The sequence below is a fragment of the Eschscholzia californica genome, unplaced genomic scaffold (assembly GCF_041429995.1).
Source record: "Eschscholzia californica isolate CP2 unplaced genomic scaffold, dmEscCali1.0.p SCAF_4, whole genome shotgun sequence".
Classification (NCBI taxonomy): Eukaryota; Viridiplantae; Streptophyta; class Magnoliopsida; order Ranunculales; family Papaveraceae; genus Eschscholzia; species Eschscholzia californica.
Window position 1 is genome coordinate 54,567,683 of NW_028238461.1, and position 14,937 is coordinate 54,582,619.

At 36.3% G+C, this 14,937-nt stretch overlaps 4 protein-coding genes across 8 annotated transcripts; 3 read left to right on the forward strand and 1 right to left on the reverse strand.

Annotated features, from left to right (window-relative positions):
- The first annotated feature begins 470 nt into the window (after window positions 1-470).
- LOC147546312 (RmlC-like cupins superfamily protein) lies at window positions 471-3,751 on the forward strand. The gene is made up of 5 exons (XM_086636821.1): window positions 471-1,187; window positions 1,366-1,547; window positions 1,923-2,003; window positions 2,106-2,507; window positions 3,168-3,751. The coding sequence occupies exons 1-5, from the start codon at window positions 764-766 to the stop codon at window positions 3,594-3,596; spliced, it is 1,518 nt and encodes a 505-aa protein (XP_086492947.1). The 5' UTR covers window positions 471-763; the 3' UTR covers window positions 3,597-3,751.
- Window positions 3,752-3,826: 75 nt separating this feature from the next.
- Window positions 3,827-5,486, reverse strand: LOC147546313 (beta-1,4-xylosyltransferase IRX9-like). Its single transcript, XM_086636826.1, has 3 exons — window positions 4,535-5,486; window positions 4,230-4,452; window positions 3,827-4,099 (listed from the first exon to the last, which is right to left on the reverse strand). Exons 1-3 carry the CDS (start codon window positions 5,215-5,217, stop codon window positions 3,986-3,988), a joined length of 1,020 nt encoding a protein of 339 aa, XP_086492952.1. The 5' UTR covers window positions 5,218-5,486; the 3' UTR covers window positions 3,827-3,985.
- A 963-nt stretch (window positions 5,487-6,449) lies between these two features.
- Window positions 6,450-9,292, forward strand: LOC147546314 (pentatricopeptide repeat-containing protein At2g27800, mitochondrial-like). 4 transcript variants are annotated; one of them, XM_086636823.1, is made up of 4 exons: window positions 6,450-6,696; window positions 6,811-6,945; window positions 7,770-7,910; window positions 8,044-9,292. In XM_086636823.1, exons 3-4 carry the CDS (start codon window positions 7,837-7,839, stop codon window positions 9,143-9,145), a joined length of 1,176 nt encoding a protein of 391 aa, XP_086492949.1. In that variant the 5' UTR covers window positions 6,450-6,696; window positions 6,811-6,945; window positions 7,770-7,836; the 3' UTR covers window positions 9,146-9,292. The 4 variants fall into 4 exon arrangements, with proteins under 4 accessions (XP_086492949.1, XP_086492948.1, XP_086492951.1 ...); XM_086636825.1 differs by having other exon boundaries at window positions 6,599-6,696; window positions 6,811-6,883; XM_086636822.1 differs by having other exon boundaries at window positions 6,503-6,945.
- A 654-nt stretch (window positions 9,293-9,946) lies between these two features.
- Window positions 9,947-14,867, forward strand: LOC147546315 (Membrane fusion protein Use1). 2 transcript variants are annotated; one of them, XM_086634796.1, is made up of 9 exons: window positions 9,947-10,160; window positions 10,856-11,016; window positions 11,243-11,335; window positions 11,626-11,693; window positions 12,526-12,598; window positions 13,271-13,383; window positions 13,475-13,579; window positions 13,732-13,831; window positions 14,495-14,867. In XM_086634796.1, exons 3-9 carry the CDS (start codon window positions 11,252-11,254, stop codon window positions 14,669-14,671), a joined length of 720 nt encoding a protein of 239 aa, XP_086490922.1. In that variant the 5' UTR covers window positions 9,947-10,160; window positions 10,856-11,016; window positions 11,243-11,251; the 3' UTR covers window positions 14,672-14,867. The 2 variants fall into 2 exon arrangements, with proteins under 2 accessions (XP_086490922.1, XP_086490921.1); XM_086634795.1 differs by lacking the exon at window positions 10,856-11,016 and having other exon boundaries at window positions 9,975-10,160.
- The last annotated feature ends 70 nt before the right edge of the window (window positions 14,868-14,937 follow it).

A 14,937-nucleotide genomic window follows, 5' to 3' on the forward strand; every position in this document is an offset into this window, starting at 1 on the left:
CCTTCTTCTCTCTGTTAAGGTCTGTTTGCAGACCTTGTTGAAGGTCTGTTTGCAGACCCTTAATGGTCTGTGAACAGACCTTCAACATGGTCTGTTCACAGACCAACTAGATCTGGTGAACCAGATGTGGTTCACCAGATCTAGAGAGAGAGAAGAGGGATTTTGGAAGAAAAAAATTAGAGGGAGAAAGAGGAGAGAGGAAAAAGATTTTTTTTTTTTTTTTAATGGTTCAAGGTCGCCGGCCGAAAAATTGGTCGGCCGGCGAAGGTCGCCGGAGAAGATAATGAGGTGGCGAGAAGGTTAGGTGGCAGAGAGAGGTGAGATGGAGGAGCCTTTTTTATAGCATCTTCTAAAATTAAAAGCCCCTTGACAATAAAAAGAAGAATAAAAAGTCAATCTTATTTGACTAGTTTTAAGAAAAGTCTTTATTCCCCAAAGCCGCGACCATGTCTTCATGTGATTAGCCACGTTTGGCGTGAATGGCGTCCCCAAGTAAGTTTCCTGCGTGTCCGCGCGTCCCAAAAGGTGATAACTTCCATATACAGACAACAAGTATACTGCTTGTTTTTTTTTTATCACCATTATCATCTCATCATCCCCCTTCTCACAACGTTGGCTATACCAGACACCGCCACCAATACCCCATTCCCCTGCATGAATAGCACGTATCCTTCCCTGTTTTCTACAACTCCTCTTCATATAATAGATCAACCAATACTCCGATCAAAAAGAGTGATTCACCTAAGAAAATCATCAATCATCAATGGGTAACAAGAAGGTAACTATGATGAAGTTGTTGGTGTTGTTGTTGGTCTTCTCTATTGCCATTTCAATGGTGATGGGTTACAAAGGAGAAGGAGGAAGGAGAAGAGAAGGAAGGGGAGAAGGGTATGATGAAAGAGAGAGAGGAGAAGAAGGGTATGATGAAAGAGGTGGAGGGGAAGAAGAAGAAGAAGAAGTGTCATCAAAAGAGATGTTCATGTTGCAGAATTCAAAACAAGTAATAAAGACAGAAGCAGGAGAAGTAAGAGTAGTAAGAGGATGGAATAAACAAGCTGGTAGAGCTGCTGCATGTCAAGGAGTAGCTAATCAAAACCCTATGCATATTGGTTTCATCACCATGGAACCTAAATCTCTGTTCATTCCTCAATACATTGATTCTAGCTTGATCATCTTCATTCGTAGAGGTACTCTAACTTCATTCATTTTAATCACACCCAAACTCTTCAATTCTTTTCTTTGATTTTGGTTATTTGCATGTTTGAATTTCTTGGTCCCATTTCTTGATTCTTGAAGTAATTCTAGTTGTGGGTTATGTTCAAAATTGTAGAAAGTAATCAAATTGATGGATGTGTGAATATGCAGGGGAAGCTAGGATTGGGTGGATACATGAAGATGGATTAGCTGAGAAGCAATTAAAACATGGAGACATTTACAGAATTCCTGCTGGTTCTACTTTCTATATTGTCAATACTGGCAAAGGCCAAAGACTTCAGATTATTGCCAGTATTGACACTACTGAGAGCCTTGGTAGAGGTGTTTTCCAGGTCAGTAATTCTACTCCCAAAGAGATTTTTTTTTTTTTGAATTGTTCAGCGTGATGCCTCGAACCCTTGATCCTAGAAGATTATACCTCTTACCACTCCAACCAAGGGTTGTTGGCCCGAACAAGAAAAATTAGAAAGACTCCGGGCAGAAATCTTATGCATGGCTCTGGTTTGCCGTTGAGGCGATCAAAAGCTTTCTATCAAAAGTAGACCACGGAAACACGAATAACGACAATTCACTAAAGCTTTCTACCCAGAGTCTGTCTAGTTTATTTGGGTTCCCTATCGTTTTTCTTTCCGTGTCTTCTCTCTCTAAGTGGAACTCTATTTGGAAACAGACTAATCTTTTTAGCATGTGATCTTTATGTTTTACAGTCATTCTTCATTGCTGGTGGAACAAACCCACAATCTGTTCTTGCTGGATTTGATCATAGAACGCTTACAACTGCATTTAATGTAAGAAACTTTGTTCTTTGAAATTAATTTGTTTTGGTTCAGGCATTTCATCGAACACATTAAAAGCAATATTGATAAGAACAAATTGAAATGCGATTTTAGGTATCATCAAGTCAATTGGAAGACATGATGACAAGACAACAAGGTGGTCCAATAATATACATACAAGAAGGTGGGCGTGGACCAGATGAACATGAAGGTGGTTCATTCATGAACTTAAAGCAACAGATGAATAACATTAGGGAAGAAGATGATGATGATGAAGAAGAAGGAGAGAGATCTAGTTCATGGTCATGGAGGAAACTGATGATGTCAATGTGGGGAAAGAAGAAGAAAGGTGGAAAGGGTAGTAAGAGAACAGTTTCATCTCCTGATAGTTACAATCTTTATGATAGGAAACCTGATTTTCAGAACAATTATGGATGGAGTTTAGCCCTTGATGAGCATGATTATACTCCCCTCAGTCACTCTGGTGTTGGTGTTTATCTTGTCAACCTCACCGCTGTAAGTTTTTCTCTCTGTAATTATCGATATTGTCTCCGACGTCTCAAGGATGAACTATTCTCGTATCTAACCATTTGTGACAGTCCAATTGTGACGCCCGCTGATATTGTCCCTTCAGCAATTGTCGATATTGTCTCTGTTTCTGTCCCTTTAGCAATTGTCGATGTAGGCTCCACAAGCCTACCCCACTGAGGGTGGGGATTGTGATAGTCCCTCGACCCTGGTAAAGGGTGTCGAGCCTAGAGTCACGACCTTACTTTCTCGGAAGGGCCATCGGCAATACCAACAAGGCTTCCAGCAAGGCTTGACAAGATGGCCATGACACTCGGCTATAGGTGTAGCTCAAGGTCTTTTGGGTGGGTTTTCGGATGGCACAAGTGTTAGCTATGCTTTTAGCCTTAACAGCTATCAATATTGTCTTTGTCACTCAATATTGTCTTTGTCACTCAATATTGTCTTTGTCACTCAATATTGTCTTTGTCACTCAATATTGTCTTTGTCACAAATGACAAATGATTGTCTGTGTGGCACGTGTTAGCTCGTCTTTGATATCATCTTTAATGCCCTACGTATGCGACGACATCCTATAATCGTTATTCTTCCCCGGTGTTACAAGTGTTTGTTGTTTTGACTGAATGAAATTTTTTTTCCCTAATGAAGGGATCAATGATGGCACCACATGTGAACCCAACAGCAACAGAATATGGAGTAGTATTAAGAGGAGCAGGATCAATCCAAGTTGTATATCCAAACGGGACATTAGCAATGAACACAAGAGTAGAAGAAGGAGATGTATTTTGGATACCAAGATACTTCCCATTCTGCCAAATAGCATCAAGAAGTGGACCAATGGAGTTCTTTGGATTCACAACATCTGCAAGAAAGAACAGACCACAGTTCTTAGTTGGTGCAAGCTCTGTTTTACAGACAATGAGAGGGCCTGAACTGGCTACTGCTTTTGGTATGACTGAAGAAAGATTTAGAAATCTCATAAATGCGCAGCATGAATCTGTGATACTTCCTTCTGCTCCTGTTTCTGAACCTAATAATCTTCGATACCACGAGAAGGATATGGTTGCAAAGATCTAAATTTCTTCTAGGTATGGTAGAGAGAGGGAATGAGGAGATCTGTCTTATCTGTTTTTGTTCTTCTTTTATCAAGTGTTCTAGGTTTTATAGTTTGGGGTTTAATGCATGTGTTTTCTTGTGATTAATAAGAAGTTCAAATTTGTGTTTGTCTTTCAGATGCACATATTATTTTCAAGCTGGCTAGTTTGAATTTGAATCCTTTATATGGAGACCTTAAATGAACCATGATATCGAAAAATTTGATCTATCTCACTATATTATGTAAGTAACATGGTATTACAACAATATCGAAGAACGAATTAAAATATTAATTGGTATCAAACTAGACATGCTACTATCATCTTCACCTTATTTTTGTTTTAAATCTTCATTTTCATGTCTATCTCGTTTTAAATTTTGTTGTGGAGATGCCAATGCATAATCTTGGAGCAATCCTCTTCTGGCAGTCCTCTTAATTTGGTGTCATCTTCCTTCACCACTTCTTCAACAAATTTAACTGAATTCTGTCAAAAGGGAAATCAAATTTTATAAGTTCATCATAGTTTCGGCGTGTTCATGGTCGGCGGAAAAATGTAAATGTGTGCATACCTGTGAGGAGTCTTGAGTAGAAGAAAAATGTAAATGTGTGCATACCTGTGAGGAGTCTTGAGTAGAAGAAGGACGGCCCCATCTTTCTGGATCCCAAAGGACTGAACTGTTAAATGCAAATTTTGATATACTAAACTGTGACTCTGCGTTATTATTTGTTCTTTTCAAATGCCATCCCTTAATTTCTCCTGAATCACAAACTGGTCCTTCTATCTCCACTCTCTTCTTATTCGCCGATACAGTTGCTATAGGCCATGCGGCGAAGTCCCTGAAAAAAATTAATAAAACTTATTGATTTCCCAAAATTAATTTAATTTCGAAAAATATTACACGAAAAGAGAAAACCATACTGAATTTTTCTGAGATTATCGAAGAATTCAAGGTCAAAAATGTCATAAATTTCGGCAAATAGAACAATCCCGTTAAGCTTATGATGTTCGATATGATTAAGTGCGAGATTCTTCTGATGATCCATTTCAGCTTCAGAGTCAGTAAAATTCTCCTTATAAACCAAATGCCTATACATTATTCCAGTTTTTCTCAAAATCTCAGATAATTCGGAAGAATCAGAACTGGACTCGGTTACTATCCATAGGAGTGGACTTGGAACCAATTTCAAAGTATAACCAAGTCTTCTAATAAAAGCACCCTGAAATCGATCATTCGAATCCGTTGAAGTAATAACCATTAATTGTTTTCTTGGAACCAATTCTTCTTCAAATTCATCAACTCCAAAATTCTGGGCTGAATAATTTGAAGTACTGGTTGGAACCGGAACAGACACTAGACTGTTCTGAATTAGACTCCGATTTAAGTTCTTGATTTGTGCTGGTTGATGCAATTTTTCCATGGGTTCGACTAAAAACTTTCGATGTTCCATTGTTTGATTAGATTCTTTTCTTATATTGAGAAATGAATTTGAACTAGTCGGAGCAAAACCTGTGAAAAAACCCATGATGAAACATAAAGAAAAATGAATTATAGCTTTCTTCCATAGTTGTAATCTCTTCTTTGATCTATCGAACGAACTCATTATAATTCTAGAACCGGAACAAATCTATGCACCCAAACATTAACCAAAAGCCTTATAATACGAAAACCTCTTTAGAAATATTGACGATTCTAGCCTATTTCAATCAATAAGAGGAAGTGGGGATCGAAAAAGATGCGCAAACCTTACATTATATATATTGAAATAACATACAATACATTATAAAAATGTGGGAACCAATGAGATCTTGGATAGGTATGGGCTAACTTGAAATTGTGTTAGGAGGTTTGAAAGCTAAAATGATAGTAGATGAATATAAATTAGGTAAGAGGGGATTCTTTATATCTTCACTTGAAGTTGAAGAAATATAGATATGATTTGAACTTGTTGGGATTCACCAAATTGTTTGTTGAAAGATTGAAACTTATGACCTATCATTTGATTAGTAAATACTAATGATATTTATAGTTCTAATATTAACCAATAGATTAATGATTTCTTGTTAGGTAATGAATAATGCCAAGTTGTGAACTTAAAATATGAGATCAAGTGTGGGCCTTGATAGTATAATAGAAATTTTTTTTTAATAATAATTACACCAAAGGATTGGATCCCTTGAATTCTTAATTTCTTATACTCCAATTGTCCAATATAAACATTTTTAGAAGTGTCTCTTGCATTCCTCTAATTCTTTAATGACCAAATACACAACCTAGCTAGTTCCTGTTAGGAGGAATACAATAGAAGATTATGTTGATTCCATCCCATCATTATGATAATCAAACGAATTTGCTAAACTTAGATAAACAAACTTGAAATAGTGCAACATATATTTGCAATGCATTATTCACTAATGCACACTATAGAATGGCATTATTTGGGCCTCTAAAATGTATTTCTCCATTATTTTCGGCCACTTTGTAATCTGTTGGGTGACATTTTCTGTGGGCAGTCGTATACTTTAGCATCTTACTTGGCCAAGTGTGGTAACATTAGGGGTGCAAATCGGGGTGAGTTCGATGACCACAGGTTTACTCACTCATTGGGTTAGACTGGTCGGTTCTGAAATTGCATGTCAATTGAAATTACCGGGCGACTCGAGTGATCATTTTTAAAATTATAATGTGCAAAATCCGTCTACACCCATCAAATCTCTCGACTTTATCAAATATCGGGTGATGCGAGCTCTAAGTTTTAAATAGTTTGATAATTGTGAAGGGAGGTCGTCTAAACATATACTATTCTCTTCATCCTTGAATAAATGGATTACTTTCAAAAAAAAAAAAAAAGCGGACTAATAAGCAAGTGATGTTGGGTAAAGACTAATAGGTGGGACTCGAACAAGATGTCAGATAACACTTCAAAACGCTAATGTGACGCATGGCACATTTATTTTATGAGGCCGATCGAATTAGACTTCTTCAGACGTCTAAGGGCTTGAACGGACTCGGGTGTTCGTAACGGATTTCGGATTCTCAGCCTTCTTTCCCGGGCCTAGTCGTAATATGGATGATAGTGCAAGTACATGGGAAAGACTGATGCCATGATCTCTCCTCCTCGAGGAGATCTAAATCCTGTTTGTGCTTTTTTTTTTTTTTTTTTTACTTCTACTGACTGATCATAACATTCATACAGACAATATAGAGTTAAAGATAAGAAGAGATCGAGCGCGTCTGGAGATGATAAGGAAACGCTTCAATTTCTTAATGTAAGCTGCCAACTTTCTGAAAGAAAGAACAATTAATCTTCAAAATTGCTGTGAACTTTCATGTAAGTTTAACTTGTAACTTAACATAATGGAGCTAATTTTTGGTTTTCAACACTTGGTTTCTAGGGTTAGGGTTCTTTTTTATTTGTAACTTTACTCTGCCCACATAGTGTTTGTTAAAATGTCTATCTGAATTAGTGATAGCAGAAATTATGGTATTCTCTATACGATTTGTTTGTAAAAAAAAATCATTTTCGAAATAGTAGAAAGAGAGAATGTCGTAATGAATGAGGGCATTAGGGAAGTTATTCAGTTTTCTTGAACTGCTGAGATGAAACAGTTTTCTACTAGTTCAGGAAATGGTTTATAGGAATTCAATGCTAGGGTTTCATGTCGTCAGGGGAAACCTAACTAATCAGTAGCTCGAAGGCGACAGGGCTAAATGTATTAATAAGCTACTATCCTTCATGTTGTTATCGAATTTATGGAAGTTTATCTACTCGATGAGTTCGAATTCCATGGTGGTTGTAGCAATGGATCAAACATATCTTTCATTTTTTGGTTTGACTGCATAAATTTTTTTGATGAGTCTTTGAATACGAGCTCAGATTAGTGTTAATTGTAGAATTCTTCTTGGGTTTCTTGGTGTTAGTGTGTTACCATATTTCAAATTATAATCTTCTCACTATTTTTCTTCCTCTTTCAAATGCTTAGCCGCCGAGGCTTCAAGTGGTTTATGCAGCTTTGATCATGGCCGAGTTTTACTCGAGATGAACTTCCGTTTTTCATGCATGGCTTTGAAAAAGGGAAAAAGTTGTTGGTTCAACTTCTTAATATCTTCCGAGAAATCTTAGCTGATGATGTATTGGTTTTTATGTACTTGCAGGTTCATCAGAAGTTCATCTTCGTGGCTGTTTTCTGCTAACTGGCTTTTATCGTGAGTCTTTTTAGAGATGAATTGGTTTCGTGGACAGAGGCTGTTGTTTTTGTTCTCCAACCAGAATCTTGTACACCAGCTTCATAACAGGTCTCTGTTCTCTCTTTCTCTAACTATTCTGTTTTTATCAATTCATTTTTTGGGTCTCAAGAAAAAAACTGAGCTACATCTCTCAAAGCCCGTCAAATCCAGCTGCTACTAACAATGGTTTCCATTTTTTCAGATACTCGGACAAAATTACATGTTATCCGTATTCAAGTCCACCTCAAAGACCTGTAAATACTAGAATTTATCCAAGAAAGAAAAAGTACTACAAATCGAAAAATGTGGATGAGACCCTTCTCACTGCAAATCAAATCGAGCTTCTTGTGTCTCAACTTCCACCAAGATTCAAATCTGAAGATCTCTGCAAAACCATAGCCACCCAAGAAAACCCCCGAGCTTGTCTTGAGCTCTTCAGTTTTGCCTCACAACAGCCTCGGTTCAGGCATGACAATGCCACTTATCATGTTACAATAAAAAAGCTTGGTTCTGCAAAATTATACGAAGAAATGGATGGTGTAGTTAACCAGGTTCTTGCTGTTCCAACTATTGGTTCTGAAGCTCTATTCAATACAATCATATACTTCTATACAGAAGCTAGGCGATTATCGAGAGCAGTTCATGTGTACAAACACATGAAAAAGAGTAATGATCCGAAACATAAACCTTCTGTTAGAACTTATAATTTGCTCTTCACTGCACTTCTGAGTAAGAGAACCAATTCTTATATAAACCACATGTATATGGAGACGATCAGATGTCTTTTCAAGCAGATGGTTGATGATGGAATCGAGCCAGATATTTTTACCTTGAATTCTATGATTAAAGGGTATGTTCTTTCTCTTCACATCAACGACGCTCTTAGGATATTTCATCAAATGGGTGTAGCTTATCAATGTCGGCCAGACTCAAACTCGTATGATTATCTAATACATGGTTTATGTTGTCAAGGCCGAACAAGAAATGCCAAAGAGTTGTATAACGAAATGAAGGAGAAAGGGTTTGTTCCTAGTGGTAAGGCATATAATTCGCTTACGAATAGTTTAGCGATCAATGGGGAGATTGAAGAGGCTGTCTGTATTATGTGGGAGATGAACGAAAAGAGAAGAATGGTTGACTTCATCACATATAGGACAGTTTTGGATGAGATTTGCAGGAAAGGGAAAGTTGGTGAGGCCATGAGATTGTTGAAGGAGTTGCAGGAGAAAGATCTTGTAGATGGGCATACATACAGAAAACTTTTGCATGTACTTGATGATGAATTTGGTGATTCAAATGACTAGTTCAAATTAATTTTTATTAGTTTATGTATTTGCTGCGGTTTGTTCTTCTAGATTTATACATATCAAGATTTTGTTCCAACCTTTTTTTTTTTTTGTTGAACTAATCCAACCTTTTTATTGATTTTAAAAAATGCCATCTGATTTCTATGCCCTACTCAAGTTAAAATCTTCAAGTTAAAGCCGGTTGTGGTGTGTACTTTGCTACTTTCACTTCCTACACTAGTTCCAACTTCCAACCTTTTGTTTCATCCACATGATACTTTTTATGTGGTTTCTCTTCGAAGATATGCGGGGCATTACTGAGTTGGGAGTCACTATATTGCACTCCCAACAACTTTAAGCTAGATAGTGAAAAGGCCATGTCGAAACAAGTCTATCTTGTATATGTACTATAAAGTTAGAGATGTATGGGAAGGAATATTCAATTTTTATCTGCTCTGTGTTGTACCTAAAGATGCAATGTGCGTATCAAATTTCTTTACTGAAAGACACATTTGTTGTAGTGAGAAGTAAGGTGGCACCTCTAGAGAAATGAAACTAAAGTTGAGGGATGGGTTGGTTTTGAGTTGGGTATGATTCGGAAACAAAAAGAGAAAAGCATTGTTTCATTCAACTTGACCATCATAAACATTTATAAATTAAAGATGTATGGTATGGAAGTCGATTTTTATTTGCTTTGTTTGTACGTAAAAGTATAATGTGTGTACTGAGACGGCATGTCTGTTGTAGTGAGAAGTAAAGTGACAACTCTAAAATAATGAAACTAAAGTTGAAAGATGGATCAGTTTTGAATTGGGTATGATAGTTCATATTAGTCCAAGAAAAGATTGCTTGAAAAACGGGTAGGTCTGTAGGCACCCTACATTAGTGCGATAGGCGCCCTGCCAAAAGCAAAATTGGAGGGATTCATGTGTAAATGAAACCTTTGTCATTGATGCCCAAATCGAGTTGTAGAGAGAGAAAGAACCACCTGCTGCTGCTCCAAATCGATATCCTCTTCCCCATCAGCTTCAAGGTATGAAGATCTTCATATTTTCTTTTCATTTCGGTGGTTTATGAATTTTGTTGCATAATTTGTCAGATGTTAGACAAATCACTGTATCCTGAATTTCCAAAGAAACCTATTAGATGATGATTATGATCATAACAAAGGTCTAGTCATGTAGTACTATTAACCAATTTTGAAATCGTTAAGTAATGAATTAGGGTTTTTTTTATCTAATGGTTTCGTGTAGTAGTTCTTGTTCAGTATTGGTATGAAAGGGTTTTAATTCCAAAACCAACTAGAATAAGTGTCAATTATGATCCATTAATCAAAATTAGAGGATAAATTGTTGTTAATTAAGGTTAATTTTGTTGAATTAGTATCTTGTTTGATGTAAGTGTTGAAGAAATATAAGCTAGATGTAAAATCAGAGAACGTCCATAAAACACTAATAGGAAAAGAAGTCTATTAACAGTTTGAATAAATAAATTTAGAAATCCATATCAAACACAGAAAGAAGAAAGAGATTGCGGAGGAAAAAGAAGAAGAAAAGATTTATACTTTAATGGTAGGATCACGAGTAGACTTCTTTTGGTTAACAAAAAAGATTATATGAGCAGAGAAGAGCAAAGAAGAATTATCACCTGGGATGTAGCACGACGGTCCAAGGCAATAGCATTGTCAAATGAGAAGTGAGTATCATTTCTGTTTTTGTAATATTGTAGGGGAAAATACCCAAAGTTCCGAGACTCGAGAGACGACGATTTTCAACATTAGTGTGATCAAGGAGTCGGTTTGAGAACAAGATTTTCTTTCATCTCTCTAATCCTCACCGGTTTATATATCTTTCTTTTGATTCAATCTCGGTATCATCCGTTAAGAAATTGTGAGTTTTTTTAATGATTATTTTTGTTCTACTTTTCCTTGTTTAATTCCAGTGGTTATTAACCGACAATCTTCCAATTTGATAACATTTAATTTTGTGTATATTCAGTTCCACATGAAAATTTTCCTTCATTAAAATTTGATAGTATTGCCAAAAATTTGTTTTGCGATCCCGATTCTGATATACATTTTTAAGTTGTGTAAATCTTGTTATTTAATGTGATTAGGTTTTCTTGATGGGATTCAGCAAGACTGAAGTAAATTTGAGGAGGTTGCTTGCAACGGCACCTCAACAACAGAATCAGTCAAAGCTCATACATGTAAATGCTTCATCTGATATGTTCTCATTTTTATGTTATTTAGTGTTAACAATTAAACATCACTTTCTAGACCCACTTGGCTGATATTTTGGGGAATCAATGGGGAAGGGTTAATTTGCTCCAAGAAATGACACTCTAGTGATATGGGGTTTGCTTAGATGTTGTTTGATGCTATTTTGGTTTATTAAGTGTGAACTCAACTCATTTAATCGAGTTTCTTTCATTACATAGATTTAGAGTTTATATCTTGCTACAATTGCATGACTGATGCTAATGGTTCAGCTTTGCAGTATGTTGCTACTTTACGGGAACAATTAGAACAATTGGTTGCAGAGACTACACCAGATGGCTTACCCAGGTTTTCCTACTATTACTTTGTATTTTATGTTTTCTATTTTCAAATAATATAGAATTAGAGATATGCTATTTGATTCTCTCCTTTTATTACGAATAATGCTCTTAGTTATATCCCGCCTTGTGTTGTATACTTCACTGATCTTGTATAGTTGTTAGATTAGTTCTGTTTTAATTTATTATTCGATCTTTTTTCCTTGGAATCTCATAAAGAAGGATTTAGTAAAGAAGAAGACTAGTTTTAAAACTTTTACTTCTTAAACAAATTCATGAGCATCCCAACTACGTCAACATTCATCAGCTTCTTTGGAAAACCTAAGGAATACACTTGTCTGGAAAAAAGTCGTAAAACCTAAAGAATATAAAAACGAAATTGTCTAATGTGTCATGAGGATGATCTTTGGGTGCTTTGTTGTTTTTTATCATAGAAAAAATTGTATCATGTGGATGCAATTGACAATTAAATCATGCTGGAGTTGGACTGTGTATTTGGTCTGAACTTGGAAGCGTCCAGCATTTTGAACTAGGGGTGCAACACAGCAACAGATTTGCTTTTGGAATCTTAACGCTCTTTACCTTTAATAATTTCAATGATGAATTATGAAGAAGAATCATTTTATAGGACTCCATTTGAAGATCGTAAGAAATGTGCACGGTATGCTTGCATAGTTGTATATGCATTACTTTATTTCAGTTCAAGGAGGCCTAAACTTGTTACACTATTTTTTTTAAGCTGTTTTACTTCAATCTTATTTCCAAATTTTCTTGTTTTTGACTCAGTTCTGCTGTCTGTCTTCCTTCATTAAATATTAAACAGTTGAAATCTTTCCCTACAGGATTTCAAAAGCAAAAGTGAATGACTACTCGGAGAAGATCGAATCCCTTGCTGCTAAATTAGCTGTTGAACAGGTTTGTAGATTTACTGTTTCTTAATTTATTCGCTCACCTCAGTATAAAAAGTTATCTTTGTTTGATATTTGCGAACTTGAGCAGGTCCAGCTTAAGTCTTGTCTGGTCTGATTAGCTACTCGACACGATGCCTCTTCTTCTCTCTTTTTTCTGAAAAAGACTACGACTCCTTATCTCAATCTTTAAAATTCTAATTTGAGAATTAAAAAACTTAAAATAGACGATCTTGTTTTGGGAGAGTGAAGTAAATGATACTATGATGGGAAATAGTCAGTGTTGGGAGGTATATGATTTGATTCTTATGAATCTTACTCATGAGGTTAGGACTTAGGAGCATTCCATCTGAAGGATTTCCCCATGTACTTTTCCCTCTTTACGGCTTGTGCAGCCCTATTTTTCTAGAAATTTTTCTGTATAATAGATATATTTGCTCTTACCTGAATCTCCAATGCATATAGTGTTCGAGTGGAAAAAGGTATTGTGATTCTATTGAAGATTATTTTACTCCCCATGGTGTAGAGTCGTGTTCCATTATTAACTTTATTATATGTTTTCTTACAATTTTGGGGAGTCTGATTTTATTGTATCTACTGTCTCCCCCATTTGTCAAATTCAGTAGTTGGATTCTATTTACCGTTTGAATCCTAATAGTTCTCTTTGTCAAATTGGCAGTCTGTTAAGCCAGAGTCCGCAGAGGATACTGATGCCCCTCTGGTTGACGAAATCCCATCAAAGATGGAAACAGACACACATGTTTCTTCTCCAAGATTGCGACGGAGAGTGGTGTAAGTGAAGAAGTAGATTTCTCTAATCTTGAATTGATGACTGGTGTTGCTAAGTAGTTCTTACATCCAATTTAATTTTTCAACATCACAGATTTCATCCAACAGTTGAGACCAAATCTCATGAGATCAAGGAAACTGATCCATCAAAACCTGTAAAATTGGATGCAGAAGCACAGGCACACATTGAAAAGCATAGGTAGTATGCCAATTTTGATTGCTCAATTTCAAAATCCTATGTTTTTATAGAGAATTTTCTGAGTGTCAGAATAGTTGTTTTAACTAGAGATGGTCTTCTGTTTCTCGCACTGATTTATTCCGATTTTCTACCTCTCTTTTGCTCTGCAACAGGAGGCTTCAAGAGGATCTGACGGATGAAATGGTTGGATTAGCCCGCAAACTAAAGGAGAGTAGCCTCATGATGAGCCGATCTGTTAAAGACACAGAAAAGGTGTGTCCAATACTTTCTACGTTATGTTTTTATCTCTGTGAGAAAATAGTTTTTCTTGGTAAAGAATTTAGAACCATGAGGTTTGAGATCGAAAATGCAGTTTATGAGCTGCAGCAACATCTCTTGGGAAGCTTTAAACATCTTACTTAAAGAGCGACTGAACACTTGGACAAGCTATGCTAAATATGGAGTCAAACATTTCAATCTTTGGTTTGCGCAATCGGTCATCAAAGAAAGTCGGCCGAGTTACTCAGATAGGACCAAGGATATCATCAGCTCTTATCCGATCCAACCCGACTGCTTAGTTTGCTTATCTAGTTCTTGTTAGACTAACACAGCTCTTATCCAATCCCAACCCGACTGCTTAGTTTGCTTATCTAGTTCTTGTTAGACTAACACACTGTTGTCCTCCTTATCTACAACTTTAGAATTTTGAAGTCATATCTTTATTTAGCATTTCTCCGACTAGCTATTATCAGATATCCCCTACATTATCCGATATGGATGCCTGTTACTAACAAGAGTTACAAGACCCTCTGCTGTATATTATACATTTGTACTTCCCTCTCTACCTGACAGTTAGAGCTTTTAGAGTAAGGTAGTCATTAACGATTCTATCTTGTGTGCATTGTATTAAGTGTTTGATTATGATTTCAAATGCAGATACTTGACTCTACAGAAAAAGCAGTGGAACATAGCTTGGCAACTACGGGTCACGCCAATGCTCGAGCGATGGAGGTATATTCGCGGAGTTTCAAGACTACATGTTTCACGTGGCTACTTATGTTTGTTATGACATGTATCTTCGTCATGGTTGTACTTCTAATTCGCGTCACTTAGATTTTATAATCTCTCTGAAAGTCTATGTTACCTGTTGTTCTTGTGTCCGAAACCTTCACACTTCAATATTGTTGGATAGTTCTGCTTACTGAGCATTTTTAGGCTATCCTTCTACTTGTTACATTAAAATTGTAATTACTATTAAGTAGGGTTAAACAGAAACTCTGATTAATTTCAGACCCTCATTTTTGGTAAATCCAGTATTCAGTTTTTCAATTGTAAACAGAAAAAAGGATCAGATTTCTAACATAACCATCAAAATTGGA

Coding starts and splice junctions, on each gene's coding strand:
- LOC147546312 (XM_086636821.1), top strand. CDS start 764: ATGGGTAACAAGAAGGTAACTATGATGAAGTTGTTGGTGTTGTTGTTG. Junction 1,548..1,922: donor TTGGTAGAGGTGTTTTCCAG/GTCAGTAATTCT, acceptor TATGTTTTACAG/TCATTCTTCATTGCTGGTGG. Junction 2,508..3,167: donor ATCTTGTCAACCTCACCGCT/GTAAGTTTTTCT, acceptor TCCCTAATGAAG/GGATCAATGATGGCACCACA.
- LOC147546313 (XM_086636826.1), bottom strand. CDS start 5,217: ATGAGTTCGTTCGATAGATCAAAGAAGAGATTACAACTATGGAAGAAA. Junction 4,453..4,534: donor GATAATCTCAGAAAAATTCA/GTATGGTTTTCT, acceptor AATTTTTTTCAG/GGACTTCGCCGCATGGCCTA. Junction 4,100..4,229: donor CTACTCAAGACTCCTCACAG/GTATGCACACAT, acceptor CCCTTTTGACAG/AATTCAGTTAAATTTGTTGA.
- LOC147546314 (XM_086636823.1), top strand. CDS start 7,837: ATGAATTGGTTTCGTGGACAGAGGCTGTTGTTTTTGTTCTCCAACCAG. Junction 7,911..8,043: donor GTACACCAGCTTCATAACAG/GTCTCTGTTCTC, acceptor CCATTTTTTCAG/ATACTCGGACAAAATTACAT.
- LOC147546315 (XM_086634795.1), top strand. CDS start 10,062: ATGAAACCTTTGTCATTGATGCCCAAATCGAGTTGTAGAGAGAGAAAG. Junction 11,336..11,625: donor ATCAGTCAAAGCTCATACAT/GTAAATGCTTCA, acceptor TCAGCTTTGCAG/TATGTTGCTACTTTACGGGA. Junction 12,599..13,270: donor CTAAATTAGCTGTTGAACAG/GTTTGTAGATTT, acceptor TCAAATTGGCAG/TCTGTTAAGCCAGAGTCCGC.